Source organism: Piliocolobus tephrosceles, chromosome 2 (assembly GCF_002776525.5).
Source record: "Piliocolobus tephrosceles isolate RC106 chromosome 2, ASM277652v3, whole genome shotgun sequence".
Classification (NCBI taxonomy): Eukaryota; Metazoa; Chordata; class Mammalia; order Primates; family Cercopithecidae; genus Piliocolobus; species Piliocolobus tephrosceles.
Genome location: NC_045435.1, coordinates 40,416,272 through 40,435,946, shown reverse-complemented (window position 1 = coordinate 40,435,946; position 19,675 = coordinate 40,416,272). Strand labels below are relative to the sequence as shown.

The 19,675-nt window shown below is 41.0% G+C and overlaps 1 protein-coding gene across 10 annotated transcripts in view; it reads right to left on the bottom strand.

The window, feature by feature from the left end:
- Positions 1-19,675, bottom strand: part of KALRN (kalirin RhoGEF kinase) — a 645,945-nt gene that overhangs the window by 420,316 nt on the left and 205,954 nt on the right. For all 10 annotated transcript variants that reach the window (XM_023214983.2, XM_023214975.2, XM_023215000.2 and 7 more), the window contains exon 6: positions 10,536-10,658. In XM_023214983.2, coding sequence (XP_023070751.2) covers positions 10,536-10,658 — 123 coding nt within the window. The remainder of the gene's footprint in view (positions 1-10,535; positions 10,659-19,675) is intronic.

Below are 19,675 nucleotides of genomic sequence, written 5' to 3'. Positions count from 1 at the left end.
TGAGAATATCTCTTTGATTATTAATTCAATCTCTTCACTTGCTATAGGTCTATTCAGATTATCTATTTCTTCTTGAATCAGTATCAGTTGTTACTATCTTTCTATGAATTTGTCCATTTCATTTATTATCTAATTTATTGGCTTGCAATTATTTATAGCATCTCTTTATAATACTTTCTGTTTCTGTAAGATAAGTAATAATATCCCCTCTTTCATTTCTGAGTCTAGTAATTTTTTTCATTGGTTGTTCTAGCTAAAGGTTTGTAAATCTGGTTGACCTTTTCAATAAACCAGCTTTTGGTTTCATTAAATTTCTCTATTGTTTTCCTATTCTCTAGTTAATTTCTACTCTAATCTTTATTATTTCCTTTCTTCTGCTTGCTTCAGGTTTCATTTGCTCTTCTTTTTCTAGTGTTTTAAAGTGGAAGTTTAGGTTACTGAGAACTTTTTTTAGCTTTTTAAATATAGACATTACAACTATATGTTCCCTCTAAGCGCAACTTTAGCTGTATCATGTAAGTTATGGTATGATGTGCAAAAATTTCATTCATTTAAAATTATTTTCCAATACTCCTTTTTATCTCTTCTTTTAGCTATTGGATATTCAGGAAGATGTCATTTAATTTCCACATATTCATGAATTTCTGAAATTCTTTCTGTTACCGATTTCTAATTTCATTCCACTGTGGTGGGGTAAATATCTGGCATTATTTCTATCCTTTTTTATTTCATGAGGTTTGTTTTTTGGCCTAGCATATGGTCTGTTATGGACAATGTTTCATGCCCTGGAGAAGATTGTATAGTCTGCTATTGTTGGATGGAGTGTTCTATAGATGTCTGTTGGTTCAATTTGGCTTATAGTCTTCTATTTCTTTGTTTAGGTATTCTATTTCCTTCTGCTAATTTGTTCCATCCATTATTAAAAGGGGGTATTGAAGTCTCTAGTTAGTACACTTGAATTGTATATTTCTTCCTTCATTTCTGTCAGTTTTTGCTTTGTGTATTTTGGTACTTTTTTGTTAGGTGTATATGTGCTTATAGTTGTTATATCTTCCTGATAGAGTGACGTTCTTCTCCTTTAAAAAGTTGTTCTTGGCCGGGCGCGGTGGCTCAAACCTGTAATCCCAGCACTCTGGGAGGCCGAGGCGGGCGGATCACGAGGTCAGGAGATCGAGACCATCCTGGCTAACACGGTGAAACCCCGTCTCTACTAAAAAAAAAATACAAAAAACTAGCTGGGCGAGGTGGCGGGCACCTGTAGCCCCAGCTACTTGGGAGGCTGAGGCAGGAGAATGGCGTGAACCCAGGAGGCGGAGCTTGCAGTGAGCTGAGATTCAGCCACTGCACTCCAGCCCGGGCGACAGAGCGAGACTCAGACTCAAAAAAAAAAAAAAAAAAAAAAAAAGTTGTTCTTTATCTTCAGTAACTTTTTGTTGTTCTTTTAAGATGCACTTAATAGTCTGTTATTAATATAGTCACTTGACTATTCTTGTGATTGTTGTTTGCATAATACATCTTTTTCTATCATTTTACTTTCCATATATTTATATCTTTGAATCCAAAATGTGCCTCCTGTATACAGTAGTTAGATTGGGTCTTAAATGTTTTTTGACAGTGCTACTAAACTGGATCTTGGTTTTTAAATCCAGTCTGATGATTTCTACCTTTGATTGGATTATTGAATCCTTTCACATTTAACATCATTATTAATAGAGTTTATGTCTGCCATTAGACTTTTTTCTATACGTTATATGTCTTTTTTTCTATTTCTATTACTCCAGTACTGCTTTTTTTGCATAAGTGAATATTTTGTAGTGTAGCATCTTAATATCTTTACTGATTGATTTTTTTTCACTATACTTTGGGAGTTATTTTCCTAGCTATTGTTCTAGGGCTTACCATATACACCTTAACTTATCAGAATCAGCTTCTCCTGTATGTTAACTTAATTCCAGCGAGACATAAAAATGTTACTCGTATAGAGCTTTATCCCTTCCTCACATTTTGTCATATTTTATATATATTACATTTATAAATGTTATAAACCAAATATTAGATTGTTATAAGTATCACTTTCTGTAATTTTATGTCTTTTATAGAAGCTGAGACAAAGAAGGAGGATTACTATATGTTTATAGCTTTTTTCATATTAGTCTTATTTATCACTTCTGATTCGCTGTATTTGTTCCTGTGGATTCAAGTTATCATCTGGAGTAATTTCCTTAGCCTAATACAAATTTGCTCCTACCAACCTCCTTTATGCTATCACTGGAAAACATATTACATTTTCATGTTATATAGGCCCAACAATACATTATGTACACACTATTTTATATGATTGCTTTTGAAATCAATTAAAAGAAAAAAGGAGAAGAAATGTGTGCTTATGCTGTCTTTTATAGTCACATAATTACCTTTATCAGTGCTCTGTCTTTTAGTATAGATTCAGATTACCATCAACGGTCACTTGCTTTCAGCCTGAAAAACTTCCTTTATTATTTCTTATAAGGTGCATCTGCTAGAAACAAATTTTCCCAGTTTTTGTTTATCTCAGAATAGTTTTATTTCACCTAGATTTTTGAATGATAGTTTTGTTGGATATAGTATTCTTCATTAACAGTTGTTTCCTTTGAGCACTTTTTAATATGTTGTCCTACTTCCTTTGGACCTCCATTGTTTCTGATCAGAAATCAGCTTTTAATCTTATTGAGGTTCCCTTGTAACAGAGAAGTCATTTTTCTCTTGCTATTTTCAAGGTTTTCCTTGTCTTTGGCTTTCAGTATTTTGCCATAATGTGTCTGCTTGTGGATCTTGTTGAATTTACCCTACTTGGAGTGTCTTCAGCATCCCGGTCATAAATATTTTAAAATAAATTTTGAAAGATTTCAGCCACTATCTCATCTAATAATTTTTTCTGTTTCTTCCTCTCTCTCCTCTCCTTATGGTACTGCCATTATGTATAGCAGTTGGTGCACTTAATGGTGTCTCATGTTTTTCTGAAGCCCTGTACATTTGTCCTCATTCTTTTTTCTCTCTGTTCTTCATATTGCATAATTTCTATTAGTTTATCTTCAAGACTGTTAATTCTATTTTTTTCTTGCCAGTTCAAATCCATATTGAGCCTCTCTAAAAATTTTTTGTCTCAGTTATTGTATTTTTCAGCTCCATATTTCTTTTTTTTAAAAAAAGCCTCTCAGCCTGAGCAACATGGCAAAATCCCATATCTACAAAAAATAGAAAAATTAGCTAGGCCTGGTGGCATGCACCTGTAGTCTCAGCTACTCAGGTGGCTAAGGTAGGAGGACTGCTTGAGCCTGGGAGGTTGAGGCTGCAGTCAGCCACAATTGTCCCACTGCACTTCAGCCTGGGTGATAGAGCAAGACCCTATTTCAAAATAAATAATAATAATAATAACAATAATAATAATGTCTTTATCGTTACTGATATTCTGTATTTGACGGGGACATTGTAATTAAGCTTTCGTTTAATTCTTCAACCAAGGTTTGTTTTTTTGAACATATCTATAATAGCAACTTTAAAGTCTTTGTAAAATTTGACATCTGGTTGCTCTCACAGGTGATTTCTGTTGACTGTTTTCTATTTTTTTCTAGTGTATATTTTGAATCCTTTTTTTTTCCTGGTCATACTTTCCTGTTTCTTTGCATGTATCATAATTTTTTTGTTGAAAACTGGACATTTCAGGTCATATAGGAGTAACTCTGGGTACTGGTCTCCCACTTCTTTTGGAACTTGTTGTTATTTGCTTATTTGTTTAGTGACTGACTGGATTATTGTAGCGAAATCTATTCCCACTCCCCCACACTTCTACAGTAAGTAGCCTCCAATGTTGCTCCCGGGGGCAGTACAGCACTGGATAGGCTCACAGGCACCCTGCAATGACAGTGGCTTTGGCAGTGCTCTGATTTTCTTTCCTTGATCAAACCCAGCTGGTACCAGATCTTGTACCAGATCTCATTTTTCCTTGGTGCTGTCAATGGAATTTAATTCTATTAATTGCAAGCTGATTGCTCTATTGTTTTCAACAATGTACTGGGGCATAAGTGGTTCCACAGACATAAGCAATTAAATTTGGGTCTCTTTGAAGAGACAGTTCCTGAAGTCAACGCTTGAAATTTTTTCTGGCCCCAGATCTCTTTCCCTGATTCTCTCTGGCAAACTAACCTGCTTGAAATGCGGCCTAAGTCACCAATGAATCTACCAATCGTCTCCTAATTTCCTTTTACCATAATATCCCTAAGAGCATTTTTGGAAGTGGCTTGAACTTTTCCATCCTCTGTTGCACATGAAGTCAGTTCCTTTGGGGAAAGATCTGGAGTTCTCTTTTTACAGTTTGTTTCCACCTCAAGCAAAATCTCTGAGCGGCAGCTCTGGAGCTGGGGTTAGGGACAATGGTGGGCTTTTCTGAAGCCCAGCCCACTTTAGGAGCTGAATGCTCAGTAGAATGAGATGAATAGCCTCAGGTCTCCTTGGCTTCTCTCTCCCAACATGGAAATTCTGCCTAAGGGTGATTGGGGCCCTGGCAAACATTGCACAGCCACTGTTCTAAGAACGAGGGCTGGGTAGAAGGGAGTCTCCACCTCTGGGCCACATTCAACCAGAACTTGGCTTCAGCAACAGGTAGTTTGGGGCAGGATAAGAAATGTTCCACCTGGGAAGATACTCCTTCAACTGGGAACTAGGGTGGAGGGGAAAGGAACCGTGTGTTCTTGGTGGAAGCTTTCTTGAGTAGTTTCAAACTTACTGAGTTGGGAGGGGAAAAGAAGAGAGTGGGTCTTGGTTCAAATACCACAGGCTCACTGTTCTTACTGAATTTTAGTGTATGTTCTTGAATAAATGTTTTTCATTTGCTGTATGCATTTTGGACCATTTCCAGAGACTTTAAATGCTTGTTTTAAAAATTTTCACTAGTTTCAATGGATAACAGGTTTGCAGAGTTCTTCACACTGTCATGCTGGAAGTGAACTGTCCTTCAGAACTTGTAATGTTTTCTTTTAGAAAGTGACTATTTAATACATACAGATCTTCATAGAAAAACAGTTTTCTGACTTAACGTGCATATAAATCACTCGGGGAACTTCTTTACAATCCTGGGATCCTGCTCCAAGAGATTATGATTTTCCAGAACTAGGGAGGTAATCAAAAAGAAATCTGCATGTTTAGGAAGCTCCATATGTGATTCTTTGAGAAAAAAATACACTAAAAAGACTAATGCTTACTATATAAGATTGAACTATTCTTCTTCATTTTTTTAAAACAAGTTCTATGTCTACTAAGGGGTTTTGCAGTTATGGTAGTGTCAAACACTGGCTACTTAAACATTACAATAGTGTGTGTGTGTGTGTGTTGTGTGTTGTGTGTTCACATCAAATCTAGAAATTCTGTCATTCTAAAAAGTGCTGCCTATCTGGAGATGGGAAGTGCCACAGAATCACGGTTTAGCTGCCAAGAATGGAAGATGACAGAGGGCCCAAGGGCAAGGTTTCTCAGATTAGGGTTGGGAGACCACCTGCCTGCCTCAGACTCTTGATTTTTCTCGTATCAGATCTGATTTTTCCTTGGTGCTGTCATTTGTAACCTTCCCTCAAAACAAAGAGAGAACTCTGTAGTTTTTTTCTGCAACTGGTCTGATTTGCACACCATCAAGTGGCAATATGTGCCTTTGGCAAGCGAATTAATGGGATTAAAACAGCTATCAAGCATGCTGCAGCAGAAAGGACTCCCCCGCCCAGCCGCACATTGTTATCACTACAGTGAATCCTCACAGTCATAATAGAAAATGAGTATCATTTCATATTTTAAAACTCTAGACAGAAGCCATTAGCAATTATTTTTCCCGAAGAATCAGCTAATTAAAATTGTAAATAAGATAGTGCTATGTTTGCATGTACTCCTGCGAGTCTCATGAAGAACCAGAGCATAGATGGCTAGATGACTGTTCTGTGCATATTACCACCCAACTTCCCTTCCATCTGCCCATACTCCCATCAGAGTAGAGGGCCACACTCAGGGGAAAGAAAATTGATGCAAAAGGCTTCCACAGCAGAAGGCAGAATTTAAAAAGAGGGAGACCCCAGAGAGCTCAGGAAAGCTGGTTGTCTGAGGCACTGTAAGAAGCAACAGAATATTTTCCTACTGGGTTTAGTAGGTGGGTTGTTGTTATTATTATCACTATTAATTGAAGATCAAAAGAACTGGATTTCCCAGTGGGAAATTCAAAAACACATGTTATGACAAAAAATCTAAAGATCAACCAATTTTAACTTTTTTTCATTTTATTTATATACCGTATTTAGTAGGGTATCACTCCCACACTCTTGGTATGTTACTAATTGATGGTGTCTCCTGGTACCAATTCATAGATAAAATTTAGAAAATTTCTGATTTTTCTTCTGTGATTTAATAATATGCAATTATTTCTTTGTATTACAGATTGAACTGCAGAGCCCCAAAATTTATATGTTGAAGCTCTAACACCCAAGTACGATAAAAAGTGACTGCATGTGGAGTAGGGTGTTTAAAGAGGTAATTAAGTTAAAATGAGGCCATTACGGTGGGATCTAATCCAATCTGAGTGGTATCTTTACATAAAAAGAGGAGGTTAAGACATACAGAGAGATACCAGGGGTGTGTGCTCACAGAGAAAAGGCCACCTGGCAGCACAGTGAGAAGGTAGCCATCTGCAAGCCAAGAAGAGAGGCCTCAAGAGAAACTAAACCTGCCATCACCTTGATCTTGAATTTTTAGATTCCAGAACTGTGAGTAAACAAATTTCTGTTGCTCATACCACCCAGTCCATGACATTGTTATGGCAGCCCTAGCAAATTAATACTCTCAGTAATGCTCACTTTTGCTGGAATTGGGTCTTCAACCAATGTATAAAAAATTGACATGTGAAAATAAAACTGAACAGGTAAGTTACTAGTTGGTCATTTTCAGTCACAAAATGATATATCTAGGACTTCTTTAAATTATAAGTTCTTTGGTACATTATAGAGTTACTTCAATTCACAGGCCATTAATTTCTACCAATGAATGAACAATCATCATTAAGTCAATGCAGATTATTGATTGAAAAATGTACCTGACCTGACCACCCCCCATCTAAATTGGGCCCTTTTCTTAAACTCTGTCATAACATCCCTTCCTTTTCCAACATAAGACTTATTAGTTTGTAATTATATATTTACTTGTGAGATTATATACTTAACATCTATCTCCCCGCTGGACTCTCCAGGAGACATAATCATCTCTGTCTTGTTCACCACTATATGCTCAGTATCCAATACAATGTCTGATCTTTAATTATTTGTTAAATGAGTGAATAAAGAAGTGATAAGGTTCTTAGAACCTTAAGTTGGGGAGGTTGATTGACAGGTTTTAGGATTCCCCTGAATCTCTGGAAATTGTCTTTAAAAATGTGTTCATGCATACATTTCTCTGAAGAGAGGATTCACAACCTTCATTTGGTTTCAAAGGGATCTGTGCACTACCCGAAACATAAGGAACCGCTGGCCTATTTCCATGTGGTAAAACAAGATTCAATGCCAGAAGACTTACCTGCAGCCTAAAACAAAGTATGCTATATTTACATTTACATGAACAGATGTGTGGGTATATGTATATGTGTGTGTATAATTTCCAAGAACAGAAATGCTGCAGTGAATTTACGGAACAATCCACATTCCCACTTCCCCCAAGTAACTGATCATTCCTGTAGTCACTGAGGTCCAGCAGTAGCCACTTGCATACATTTGTTTCTTGGCAGCAACATCCATCACCAGGCCAGAGAAAAGGAATCTGTAATTCCCTCCTTTCACCTGCTTGGGATGCTGACATCCCTCTTTGCAGGAAGCTTCTTTTAATAACAAACCTTAAACCTCCCATTTAACGAAGGCACCAGGCCATGTTTATCAAGCACAGGCGTGCAGGCAATTTGATCCAAAAATCCTGGGATTTCCCTTCCCTCACCCTGAAGCCAGAGAGGAGATCCAGCCTAATCAGGCCAAGGAGGCCTCTGAGTGCTGTGTGCATTCACAGTGAGGGAGGCTACTAGATGGGCTGGGACACACTAATTGGCTGTTGTATACTAAATCTCTTCTCTCTCCCCGTTTCAGAAAATACTTCCCTTCAGTAAATTTCCTCCCTTAAAATGGAGACTTCAACAGTAAATCTGTCCGAAGAAAGGTTTTTGATGTGCTGTTAACTCTCAGTTATCCATACTAGCAGAGAAGAGCAGTTGTACAGATAATTCAAAACCAAAGACTCTTTTGATTTAACTTTGAAGTTCACTGTTTCTAGGGGCTTGGTGGTGGATTTACCTCCCTAATTATGGTTGTCTTTGTTTCTTATTAAAATGAGTTTGTCTGCCTTAGGGCCAGGCAGTTGGGTGACGTGAAAATTCTGGCACAGAATTTGTAAAACTCACCAGGAAAATCCACAAGGCACACAAATAATCAGACTTGATTAGATTTGAGTTCACGTTCTTAATCACCTGTTATCAATTGCTTTGCTACTCTACACTAAAGGGAGACAGAAATGAGATATATCTACAGGAGACCAGTGGGAAGAGAATGAGTCTTTACATTTAGATGAAGACACAAGACTGTGTTGTGGCCAAGACTGATAACACAATCAGTGTTGATGATTTCCCTGTCTGGTCTCACAACCTTCATCTGCCTGGTCTCACAACCTTCATCAACACAGCCAGAGTGATCTTTCTATGCAAGTCTCATGATGTTCACCTCTATCTAACATCCTTCAGTGTGCTAGTCATTAGAGCTGCTCACAACCATCCTGCTCTCTCCTTCCCAGCATGTGATAGGACTGCACGATGTCCCCAGTGATTGGCGTTGGCCAATGGAATGTGAGCAAATGTGTCACTTCTAGTTGGAAGGTTTCAGAGCCAGCGTGTGTCCATCATGTGTCCTTGGGTACATGCTTCGTCTGGCAAGGCTGGTAGCATCTGAGCTGGCAGATCTGAGCTGGTGGCTATACCATCAGCCCAGGTCTCCCTAAGTGGCTATGATAAGCAGAGCTCCTACAAGCTAGGGATGGATGTGTGGTAGGAACAATAAACAAACCTCTGTTGTTTTCAACCACTGAGATTTTAAGGTTCTTAGTTAACTCAGCATATCCCTATCACTGCACATATCAAGCTGCCCCATGATTGTCTAAGTTTTCTTTCTCTAGTTAGACAGTGAACAACTTGAGGCCAGAATTATTTAATTAAAAGTTATGGCAAAAGTGCAATTACTTTTGCACCAACCTAAAATATTTCTTCTCCAATGTGTTAATTCCAGTGCATAGCATATTTAAAAGAGCCTCATAGAAAATGAAATTCTCTTCCTTCTTGGAGTCTGTGATTCACCTTGTTTCTGTTTTTCTAACACTTGCTCCATTCCCAACATCATCAGCTACAATGATAAGCTGTCTTTGTTTTTCAGATATATGAGGAATGGTGGAGCTAGTCTTCTGGACCAATAATTCAAGTAGGAAGAGCTGGTGGAGGAGACAGGCATTCTTAGGCTGCAGGAGTTTGAAATATACTGGCTTCAAGGAGCAGACACAATTTTGAAATAAAGGGTAACCATGCAGGGAAACAAAAATATATCCCTAAGTGTTAGGTTTATGAAGAATAACAGTGGTCATATGGACTGAACTCCTCCATCCTTATCATTATCATAACACCAGCGTTTACTGATGACTTACTATGTGCCAGGCGCCGTTCTCATTGTTTTACAGTTAACACATTAAATCCTTGCAACAACCTTATATAGTAGCTATTATTATTTCCATTTTATACATAAGGAAACTGAAGCATAGAGAGGTAAAGTAAGTTCTATCTGGCCACACAGTTAGCAAACATCCCTCTCTGAGTGTTCAGCATCTGCCTGAACACTGCCCATCATGGAGAGCTCATTATCCTCCACTGCATCCCACCCCACCTCCCGCTCTGAGTCACGTCCTGCCTCCCCCTCAAACTGCCATCCCCTGAACATTTCTGCCTTCTAAACAAACATAAAGCAATTCTACTCTTTTCTCTTTAAGGCAGTCCTTTAAATATTGGAAGGCAGCAATCACATGTTCCTTAGGGTTTCTCTTCCCCAGTCTAAACAGCCCCAGGTCACTCAACCATTTCCAATGTGCCGCAGCTTGAGGCCCCTCACCATCCCAGCTCAGTGACTCACACATGCTGGGGACAAAAAAACGTTGGCTAAGTCAGTGAAGTGGAACTGGTGGAACTCGCCCTTCTAGACTTGAGCTAAGCCAATGCCTCCTACAACCTCGGGCACATTCTTTCACTGTGTAAAGCAGGATCTGGAGGCATAATCTGCTGCAGGAACAGCTGGCTGGCCACATGCCCTGCACTCATCCCCATTCCAACAAATGGAATACCAAAGGGTCCGCATGTTCACAGTTCTTCCTTGAGTGGAAAGTCTGTTTCTGTCCCTCCTCCCCCTTCTCCCCACTCTCCCACTCCCAGAGGCAGCCCTAAGAACAGCCCCTCAGCTCACCATAGAGTTCATGGCAAAGTGATTGTGCTGCGTCTGGAGGTCGAGGGCGTACTGGTAGCTGACTCCGATCTCCGTGTGGCTCTGTAGGAATAACTCCTTGTTGTGGCTTATCCAGTCGAACATCTAGAGGGGACAAGAAAGCACAGCGTAATCAGAATGGTCATGGGTCGAATAGGGCAAAACTTTCCGAGCTAGTGGAAGGGGAAAAGCTCTCTTGCTGCTCAGTTATTGTTCTGAGTCTGAGGGTCTTCATGGGGTGGGCCACAGCCTGGTTTCTCAGGAGGGCCCTCACTTTTAGCTTAAGAACCCACCAGCACTTTGGGAGGCCGAGGGGGGCGGATCACAAGGTCAGGAGACTGAGACCACGGTGAAACCCCGTCTCTACTAAAAATACAAAAAATTAGCCGGGCGCGGTGGCGGGTGCCTGTAGTCTCAGCTACTCGGGAGGCTGAGGCAGAAGAATGGCGTGAACCCGGGAGGCGGAGCTTGCAGTGAGCCGAGATTGCGCCACTGCACTCCAGCCTGGGTGACAGAGTGAGACTCCGTCTCAAAAAAAAAAAAAAAAAAAAGAACCCACCAGCAGCCGCTGTGTTGCATTACAGAGCCTAAGGGAAAAAGAGAAAATGAGTGAGATAATTGGGAGATGGGAGAGAGGAAGCTGTTTACCATTCCCAGCATGCTTGCTTTAGGGACAGGTGCTGAGGAGACAAGCTGGGAGGCTTAATGCATCTCCTGCTGAACTAGTAAAAGAGAAAAATCTTTGAAGAAAGCAACAAGGACATCCCTACTCGCCCCTGCCACTCTTATACACTGTCCAGCCACACACAATGTTAAATTGATTCTGAACTTAATCAACTTTTCTCATAACTCTACAGCCTCACAATTCCAGGGTTTCTGCCATAACCAACTGGGAAGCAGAAGATTACGGTTTTAAGGGTGGTATAAGTACCGCCTGGTGCTAGCACAGTGGACATTGAGCCATTTTCCTCCTCCTAACTCCATACCCTGGTTTTCACTTAGGTATCCAGCCCTCTTCCAGGCAGCCCACATACTTCAACAGGAGCTGACCAGAACCCCTGGCTCTTTGGGACACCAAACCTAAGCCAATCAGTGCATGACATTTCCCAACCAATGGGATTGTCTCAGATATAAGAATGTGATCCAATTTAATACAATAAAACATGAGGGAAGTTTGCTAGAAACTTATAGGAAAACAGAATCCTAGTTATTTAGTTATAGCTTCTCTTCCTCCAGTATTGTTGTATGTGGCTCTGACCTCAAATTGTTGCAGCCATTCTTCTAGCAGCCTAAGGGTGAAGCCAATGGGTAGAGAAAGGGTGGAGCCAAGACAACTGCAGGAAGCAGGCAGAGCCCTGGCTGAGCGTTGTCTAGTTTCCACTTTGTCTCTGGACTTCCTTGGACCTGAGCCAATAAATCCTCTTTATTATTAAAGCCAGTTTAAGTTGAACTTTCTGTAATTTTCTGTCCAGAGCAGAAAATTCTACTCTTTTCTCTTTAAGGCAGCCCTTTAAATATTTGAAGGTAGCCATCACATGTCCCTTATAGTTCTCTCTTCCCCAGAGGAATGCAGACTGGAAGGGAAGAGAAAATGGTTAGGAGGCTGCTACAGAAAACCTGATGAGGGTGAGGACCTGGAAACTCAACCATTTCCAATGTGCCACAGCCTGAGGCTCCTCATGATCTCAGCTCAGTGACTCACACATGCTGAAGACCAAAATACAATGGTTAAGTCAGCAAAAGCCAGGAAAGGTGTGAAAGAGTACATCTGGAGAAGAGAACTGCACTACTTAAGCCTCACACTGCATTTGGGATGGACTAAAGGCTGCAGCCCAGTTGCAGAGTGGAGCAGGAAGCAGCTGAGAACAGAAGCAGGCTAAGAAGTGGCCATAATTGTACCAGCTTTCCGGAACCAGAACTGCAGCCTTATCCAATTATGTCCCTTTAACAGAAGAGTGAATTGACTATTTCAATTACATTCAACCAATATTTATGGGACACCTGCTATATGCCAGGGACCGCTGGAAGTGACATGAGGCAAAAATGACTAAAATATGGTTCTTGAGTATTAGTGGCTTACAGGCTAATGTGGAAAGTTGACATGGACTCAGATACAACTTTATTACAATCTGGCACACAATGTGATTAAAATTACAACTCAAAAAACATCTACTGATAAGATAGAGGTGAATACTGGCTGTTGAGGGAGCACAGAGGAGGACACCTCACCTATCTTTGAGGAGATGGGGAAGAGCAGAGAAGGCTTCTCAGAGGAGGTGACATCTGAGTCGAGCCTTGATTCAGGTAGGAATCAGCGAGGTGAAGGCCAGTGGGATGCATGCTCAGGCAAAGCAACAGAACTGGGGCAGCCCACTGTGTCGAGGACAATGAAGGGTCCTCAGCTGTGTTCTGGAGCCTGACATCAAGGAGGAGGTGTGGCTGGGGAGGTAGGTGGGACAGGCTGACCACAAAGAGCCTTGCACACAGGCTTCAGGGAACCTAGACCACACATTGTCGGCTGCCAGGTGTTGGTGGAAGGTTTTTTTTTTGTTTTTTTTTGAGACAGAGTCTAGCTCTGTCGCCCAGGCTGGAGTGCAGTGGCCAGATCTCAGCTCACTGCAAGCTCCGCCTCCCGGGTTTACGCCATTCTCCTGCCTCAGCCTCCCGAGTAGCTGGGACTACAGACGCCCGCCACCTCGCCCGGCTAGTTTTTTGTATTTTTGTAGAGACGGGGCTTCACCGTGTTAGCCAGGATGGTCTCTATCTCCTGACCTGGTGATCCGCCCATCTTGGCCTCCCAAAGTGCTGGGATTACAGGCCGCGCCCGGCCTGGTGGAAGGTTTTAAGCTGGGTTGTGAAGTGTGAAGTGAGCTTTGATGGCAGTGAGGGATGTGGACTGGAAGGGAAGAGAAAAATGGCTAGAAGGCTGCTCCAGAAATCCTGACAAGGGCAAGGACCTAGAATCCTGGATTAGGGGAGTGGCAGTAGAGTCTGAGAAATTGGCAGATTTGAGAGCTACTGGGAGGAATGGGGACTTGGTTGTTTAGGGAGGAGAAGGTGGGAAAGAGGTAGAGAGAACAGCCAGGCTTCTGGCATGGCACCCTGAGTCCTGGTAATAAAAAGTACTACCACAGATGCTGCCTAAACAGTAAGGTAAGAAGCTTGGGTGGGAAATAGTATGCTCTGTTCTAGATGTGCTGAGTTTGGGAGGCTTATGAGAATTTCAAGGGGAGGTATCCAGTAGGCAGTTAGATTTGTGTCTAAAGGTCAGGAGAGAGACATCAGGGCTGTAACAACTCACACTTAAGTATAAAAACATCACCTTCCAAAGGCAAACGTGCATGATTTGGAGATTATTCTCCCTTTTGAATTACACTTCCATCTACTTACACCGACAGTAAAGAAAGGACGAAATTACCATTCTTTACTTCTGAGTGTCAGAGGATTTATTTCAGGCTGGGGCTCCTGTAGAGCTTGGGTCGATATTTGTGCTTTGTGCACTATACTGGGTCCTCCAGCCTCAGCTACCCTCACATCACAGGCATTTGTTCAGGGCTTTTATTTTTTCTTCTTTAATTATTATTAAGGACAAGAAGGAAAAGAAGACAGGTGCCCCAGGAATTTAGAGGACTCTCATTCTGTAATTTTTATCTTTAAAAGCCTGCCTCCCAGCCCTATTTTAAAATAATTTCTCATTTCTTTTCTTTATTGACAAAAGAATCAATAAAGTTAATGAAAGTCTGAAATGCCTGAAGTCCTTGGAACTTGTGATGAAAAGCGCTCACTCCATACACTTTCTTGGATGTCTCAGTGGCCGATAAGTGACCTTCCCTGTATTTTATATTAAATGGTGATCTAGATATGCAAATAAGTAGATGACTTATGTGCTGGCACCAGAATGATTAGATTGCTCAGCACCAGATCCCTCGACCGCAGAGTAGGGAAAGCTGAACACCAGCCAATTAGGGTGGAAAGCAATACAAAAATGAATTAGACAGGTGAGAGTTGAGAGTGCTGGAGGAACTGTGCACCTTGCTGAATCAGCTTCTTACAGAATGAGGTCTGCGCCCATGTCATCCCAACTGATTTTGCCTCCTATATTTGGAGCATACCAGCTTGTCACTGGGGTCTGGGACATTCTGGAAAAGTTTAGCTGTCACTGGAAGTGGTGCTCCAAAGAGGTGACACACATCTCAGTAGAGAGAAAAAGACCTGTTCTGGGGATTAGATGGTCTCATATGATGTCAGGAACTAGGGTTTCCTAAGGGACAATCACAAGTCTTCTCTAGGCCTAAACTTGCTGCCTCCTTGCATATAATCCTCATGTTTGCAAAGCTGGCTGTCTGCAAGGGTCATAGTCATCTCTGTTGCATTCAGTGGAACTGGTGGCAGAGGTAGAATGTGTGCATGCGTGAATGCATGCATGAGCATGTATATATACAGTCAAGTGAGATGAGGACTAGGCTGGTTCCAGGCCCAGCTCTGTCACTAACTCCACATGAGACTGTGGAAGAGTCACTTCATTTCTGGTCTTCTCCTCATTTGCAAGAGATAGTGGTTTGCAGAATGGAGGTAAGCATCCTGGTTTATAATAGGCTCAATTTGGAAATGTACAGAATGCGTTTTTTCTACCCAAAATAAAAAATAGTTTTGTTGATTCTCCTGGATCAGAAGATATGTTCATTGCTACAACTTACACTTCTATCTTTTTGAATAAAATAATATCAGTGAGAAAAATGGCATTATTTTACAGCCAGAGAAGCTTCTGGGCTTGGTCGTGGGTGCCTGTAATCCCAGCTACTTGGGAGGCTGAGGCAGAAGAATCACTTGAACCCGGGAGGCAGAGGTTGCAGTGAGCTGAGATCGCACCACTGCACTCTAGCCCAGGCCACATTGTGAGACTCCATCTCAAAAAAAAAAAAAAAAAAAAAAAAAGAAGAAGAAGGGAAGAAGGGAAGCTTCTTAGTCTCAACCCTGACAATTGTGTGATGCTTTAGAGTTCAAAATGTTCACTTACCCTTCATCATTACATTGCATCCATAAAACAATCCCACAAGGTGCTATCATCAGGCCCACTTCACAGGCAGGAAAACAGGTTCAGGGAAGTAAATTCCAGGGTGTAGATTTAATTCATTCTACCCAAGGCCACATTCACTGAGTGCCCATTGAGCCATGCTTTGGGGACACCGGCTGCCTCCTGCTCATATGACTGTAAGACTTGCTCTGCTTGAGCTCCACAGGGAAGTTATCCTTAAAAGTTAGCTGAAAGGGCATTGCGGTACTCCAGCTGGGGTAAGGTGCTATTCCTCAATAGGAACATTCCCCTGCCATTATCTAGCCTGCTCCTCCTTCTCTGCCTCCTCCTTCTTCTCCTCTTCCTCCACTGCCTGCCCCACCAAGATGGAATGCCAGATATCTGGGGACAGCTGATTCAAATAGCTCCAGTTATCTCAATACTCAATGAATGAATGAATGAATGAATGAATGAATGAATGAATGAATGAATGAATGAATACTGAGTTGGACATAGGTTCTTTGGTTGCTAGTGTCCAGATAAGTAGACTCTTTCTAAGCTCCCTTCCAGCTAGGACATTTTAAACTAAAAATATCTCCAAAGTGCCTTCAAACTTGTCTTTGTTTTTTGAGAAGCCACAAATGGTAAGTTCAACAAAATGTAGTATAACAAAAAAAAATTCTACAAAGAGGAAAGTTCATGTCTAAATAATGAAATTGTATCTCTTTGAAATCAACATAGTTTAGTTTCATTAAGAAGAGAGATGTTACATGTAAGTCATTTGGTTTTGTTTTTTTCCTTTTCTTTTGGGGTTTTGTTTTTAACCAAGCTAAGTAAATTTTTTTTCTGCTGGCTAAAATCCAGTGAAAATATACAAATCTAGTTCTTAATACAGTAAATGTTAAATGAATCTATTTAAATGCAAATTAGGAAAACAAACAGAAACCTTTTTCTCCTTTCAATGATAGAAATAGCTAAAATGTTATTATTATTCTTTTTTTAAAGAAGCATAAATTATTTCATAGGACAAGTATATTAAGAATCTTGTGTTTATTTTCCTTCATTTGCCAAATTTAGCAACAGCATCTGATTTAGAGTTTTAACTTTCAAACCACCTTACTATCTATTGTTAGTATTTTATACTGTAATTATAGATTACATTGGTATTAAATATGTTCATATTCAGCTTTGATGAGCTGATTAAGAGGACACAAGACAACCAATGGCTTTTCTTTGCCTAAATATGCACATCCCAATATCAACCATGTTCACTATACCCTGTGTACACTACAGTGGATCATCCATAAAAGCTTGTGCCCTGGAGAGAACCAACAACCTCCTTGTAGGTGAACCTTGTTACATCTGGGAAACTAGCTGTCCAGTTAATTCCAAAATAAAATTTTATGAGTGTGAGTGCACAAGGAACAGAATTCAAATCAGTACAGACTCTGCTGTATAAAATTTGACAAGTTTTATCACTGGTCTCAAACTCAGTTCCTTATCTGTAAAATGTGGGTAACAATTTAAACTACTTAAACCTTAGGGTATCAGGGAGATTCAAATAAAATGATGGTTATGAAAATGCTTTGTTAAGTGCTACACATATGATAGATTTTGAAATCCACATATGAGCATATATTCTATTGCACATATTTTCCAAATGTTTTCATTATAGTAAAAAGCAGAGGAAAGGTGTGAATTTAAGATTGCAGTAGCCGGGGAATCACACCTGCAGCTCATATGAAAAACATCCACAGTATGCCCACCTAGACATGCACTCTCAGAGTGACCACAGGGCACTGCACAGACACAGCCTGCCCGTCCTCCCACCACCTCCACTTTCACGCACTCAGAGGCCCAGACACCCTCTCAGGGCTCTGCCTGAGGGCACTGGTGCCTTCCTGCTGTCCCTGGGTGTCCTGACCAGGGAATCTTACTTCCTCTTGGCTTGCTTCCAGACTCTCCCTTCCCCACCCTCTCTGCCACACCCCTACTCTCACTATTAGAGACTCAGTCCCTTTGGCTCTTAGCAGTTTTTCACTCAGGTGAGACGCCTATTAAAATGCAATTTTTCCTGCAATCCCTCCTACAATTAGTTTATCCTGAATATAGAAACAGTTTAGTAAGAGGGCAAGGTCCTTTGTGAATATGGCCCAGGGATGAGATCCTACAAAGTGGCAGAGAGGTCCTAGAGAGAAGGAGGGAAGCCCTAAAATAGACTTGAGAATCAAAGGCAAAATCCCCCCCCACTTTACAATTTTGCCTTCATGGAACTTGGACTGACCCAGGACACATTGTCTTGTGCAAAGAGGGTAACACACAGACCTCATGTGTGTATATTCTGGCCCAGGACCCCCAAGACCCTTCTTGGTTTTCAGTTATCCACTCTCCTAGAATTGAGCTTTGCTAGTTTTCCAAAAACAAAAAGGTGGAGAGAGAGAAAAAAAGAAACATAAAGGACCCCAAAATGTGGCGTTATCTCCAGGTTCCAAGAATTCCTTACTGAAAGAATGTGACACCTCACCTCTTTTGTATCCTGCAAACCCTGCAGGCCACAGGGTATTCAGATTCTGAAGAGATCATTACATGGATATCTACAGACAGGGGAGGCAGCTGGGATATGGGCCTGAGAGGCTGTAGGTGTAATAAATATCTCTTGAAGCACTGCTTGTTTCCTTCATGTTTTTGGCATGTCAGTTGGCATACTTTTATATATTGTGTAAAAGAGAAGCCATTTTTGTCTTTTGTCATAAATCCAGTCTGCTCAAGGAAGGACAGCACAGCCTGGTTACCTGGGAGACACTTTCACTATATCACTATATCCTCGGTAACTGGCCAGGATGCCAAACATCTCACTGACCAGGCCATGTCTCTGACCTGTAAACATGCTACGGATCCCCTAACTCATTTCTTACACCTTCCATACCCAAATTCCTTAAATCTCAAATCCCATGTCTAACACCCTTACATGTTACTCACAATCTAGAACAGGTCTGATTTCTCCGTAAAACAGCCAAATATCCCACTATGAGCAAAGGGTTAACAAAACCCTTTCCCCTCTTACATGGTAACTTGACCTTCAGTTAACATCCAAGTTCAGCTCCCTGAAAACAGATAAAAGATGGTATGTGCCAACATGTTGCTAAATCATGTTTCTTATGGTAAAAAATACCCCCTGCTTCACAAATTTCATCTGGATTGGGAGGAACTATAAGTGAACTGCAAATACCTGATGGGTACACCATATCTTGGACACCCTTGAGGTGGTGATTTTTATAACTGCAATGTTCATTGCAGAAACTCTGGAAGCTGTGCCAATGGAGTTGTTACCAAACATACTGCTTCCCATGGGGCATGGAGTTTATAAGCCATGGCAGCTCCTGCAGCTGCCCAAAGCAGATCTTATCTCCTTGCACCTAAGTCGATGGCTGAGATGAACTGCTGTAAGCACTGCTCTGCTGGCAAGCTGTGGTTCCCGTGTTATATCATTCTCAGTAGATCAGTACCCAAGATGACCCATGGGAGTCTCGTAAGTCCGAGTGTTTAGTAGGACCTAAGAAGACTCCCTGGTAGGTGCTGTGCTCATATTTTAGAGCCAAACTATACCTACAACAGTACTAAGCCTCTTGTCTTCTTTTTCTTCCTCTTCCCTTCTCTTCATAACAATTTATCTCCATGATATGTTAATGTTATCTCCATAACATCATTAATGATGATGGTTATGACAATTGCAACAACTAAGATTTGTTAAATGCTCCCTATGTGACAGATACTGTATTATATATATTAACTCACTTAATCCTCCTAATAACCTCATAATTATCTCCCCAATATTAACCCTCAATATCATCATCTCCATTTTATGAATTAGGAAACTAAGGCATCAAGAAATTAATTAACTTGTCCAAAGCCACACAGCTAATAAACATCAGTCAAGGTTTCAAACCCAGGAGGTCTAGTTCCAGAGTTGATGCTCTTAACCCTGCTGCTAAGCCCTCCAATGAGCTCAGAGCTTCATTCTGTCTCTCCTTCTCTTCATCACCAAACTTTCAAAGTGTGTTCTGCCCCTGCTGCCTTTGTTTTTCCTCCACCCACTTCCTCCTTCAGC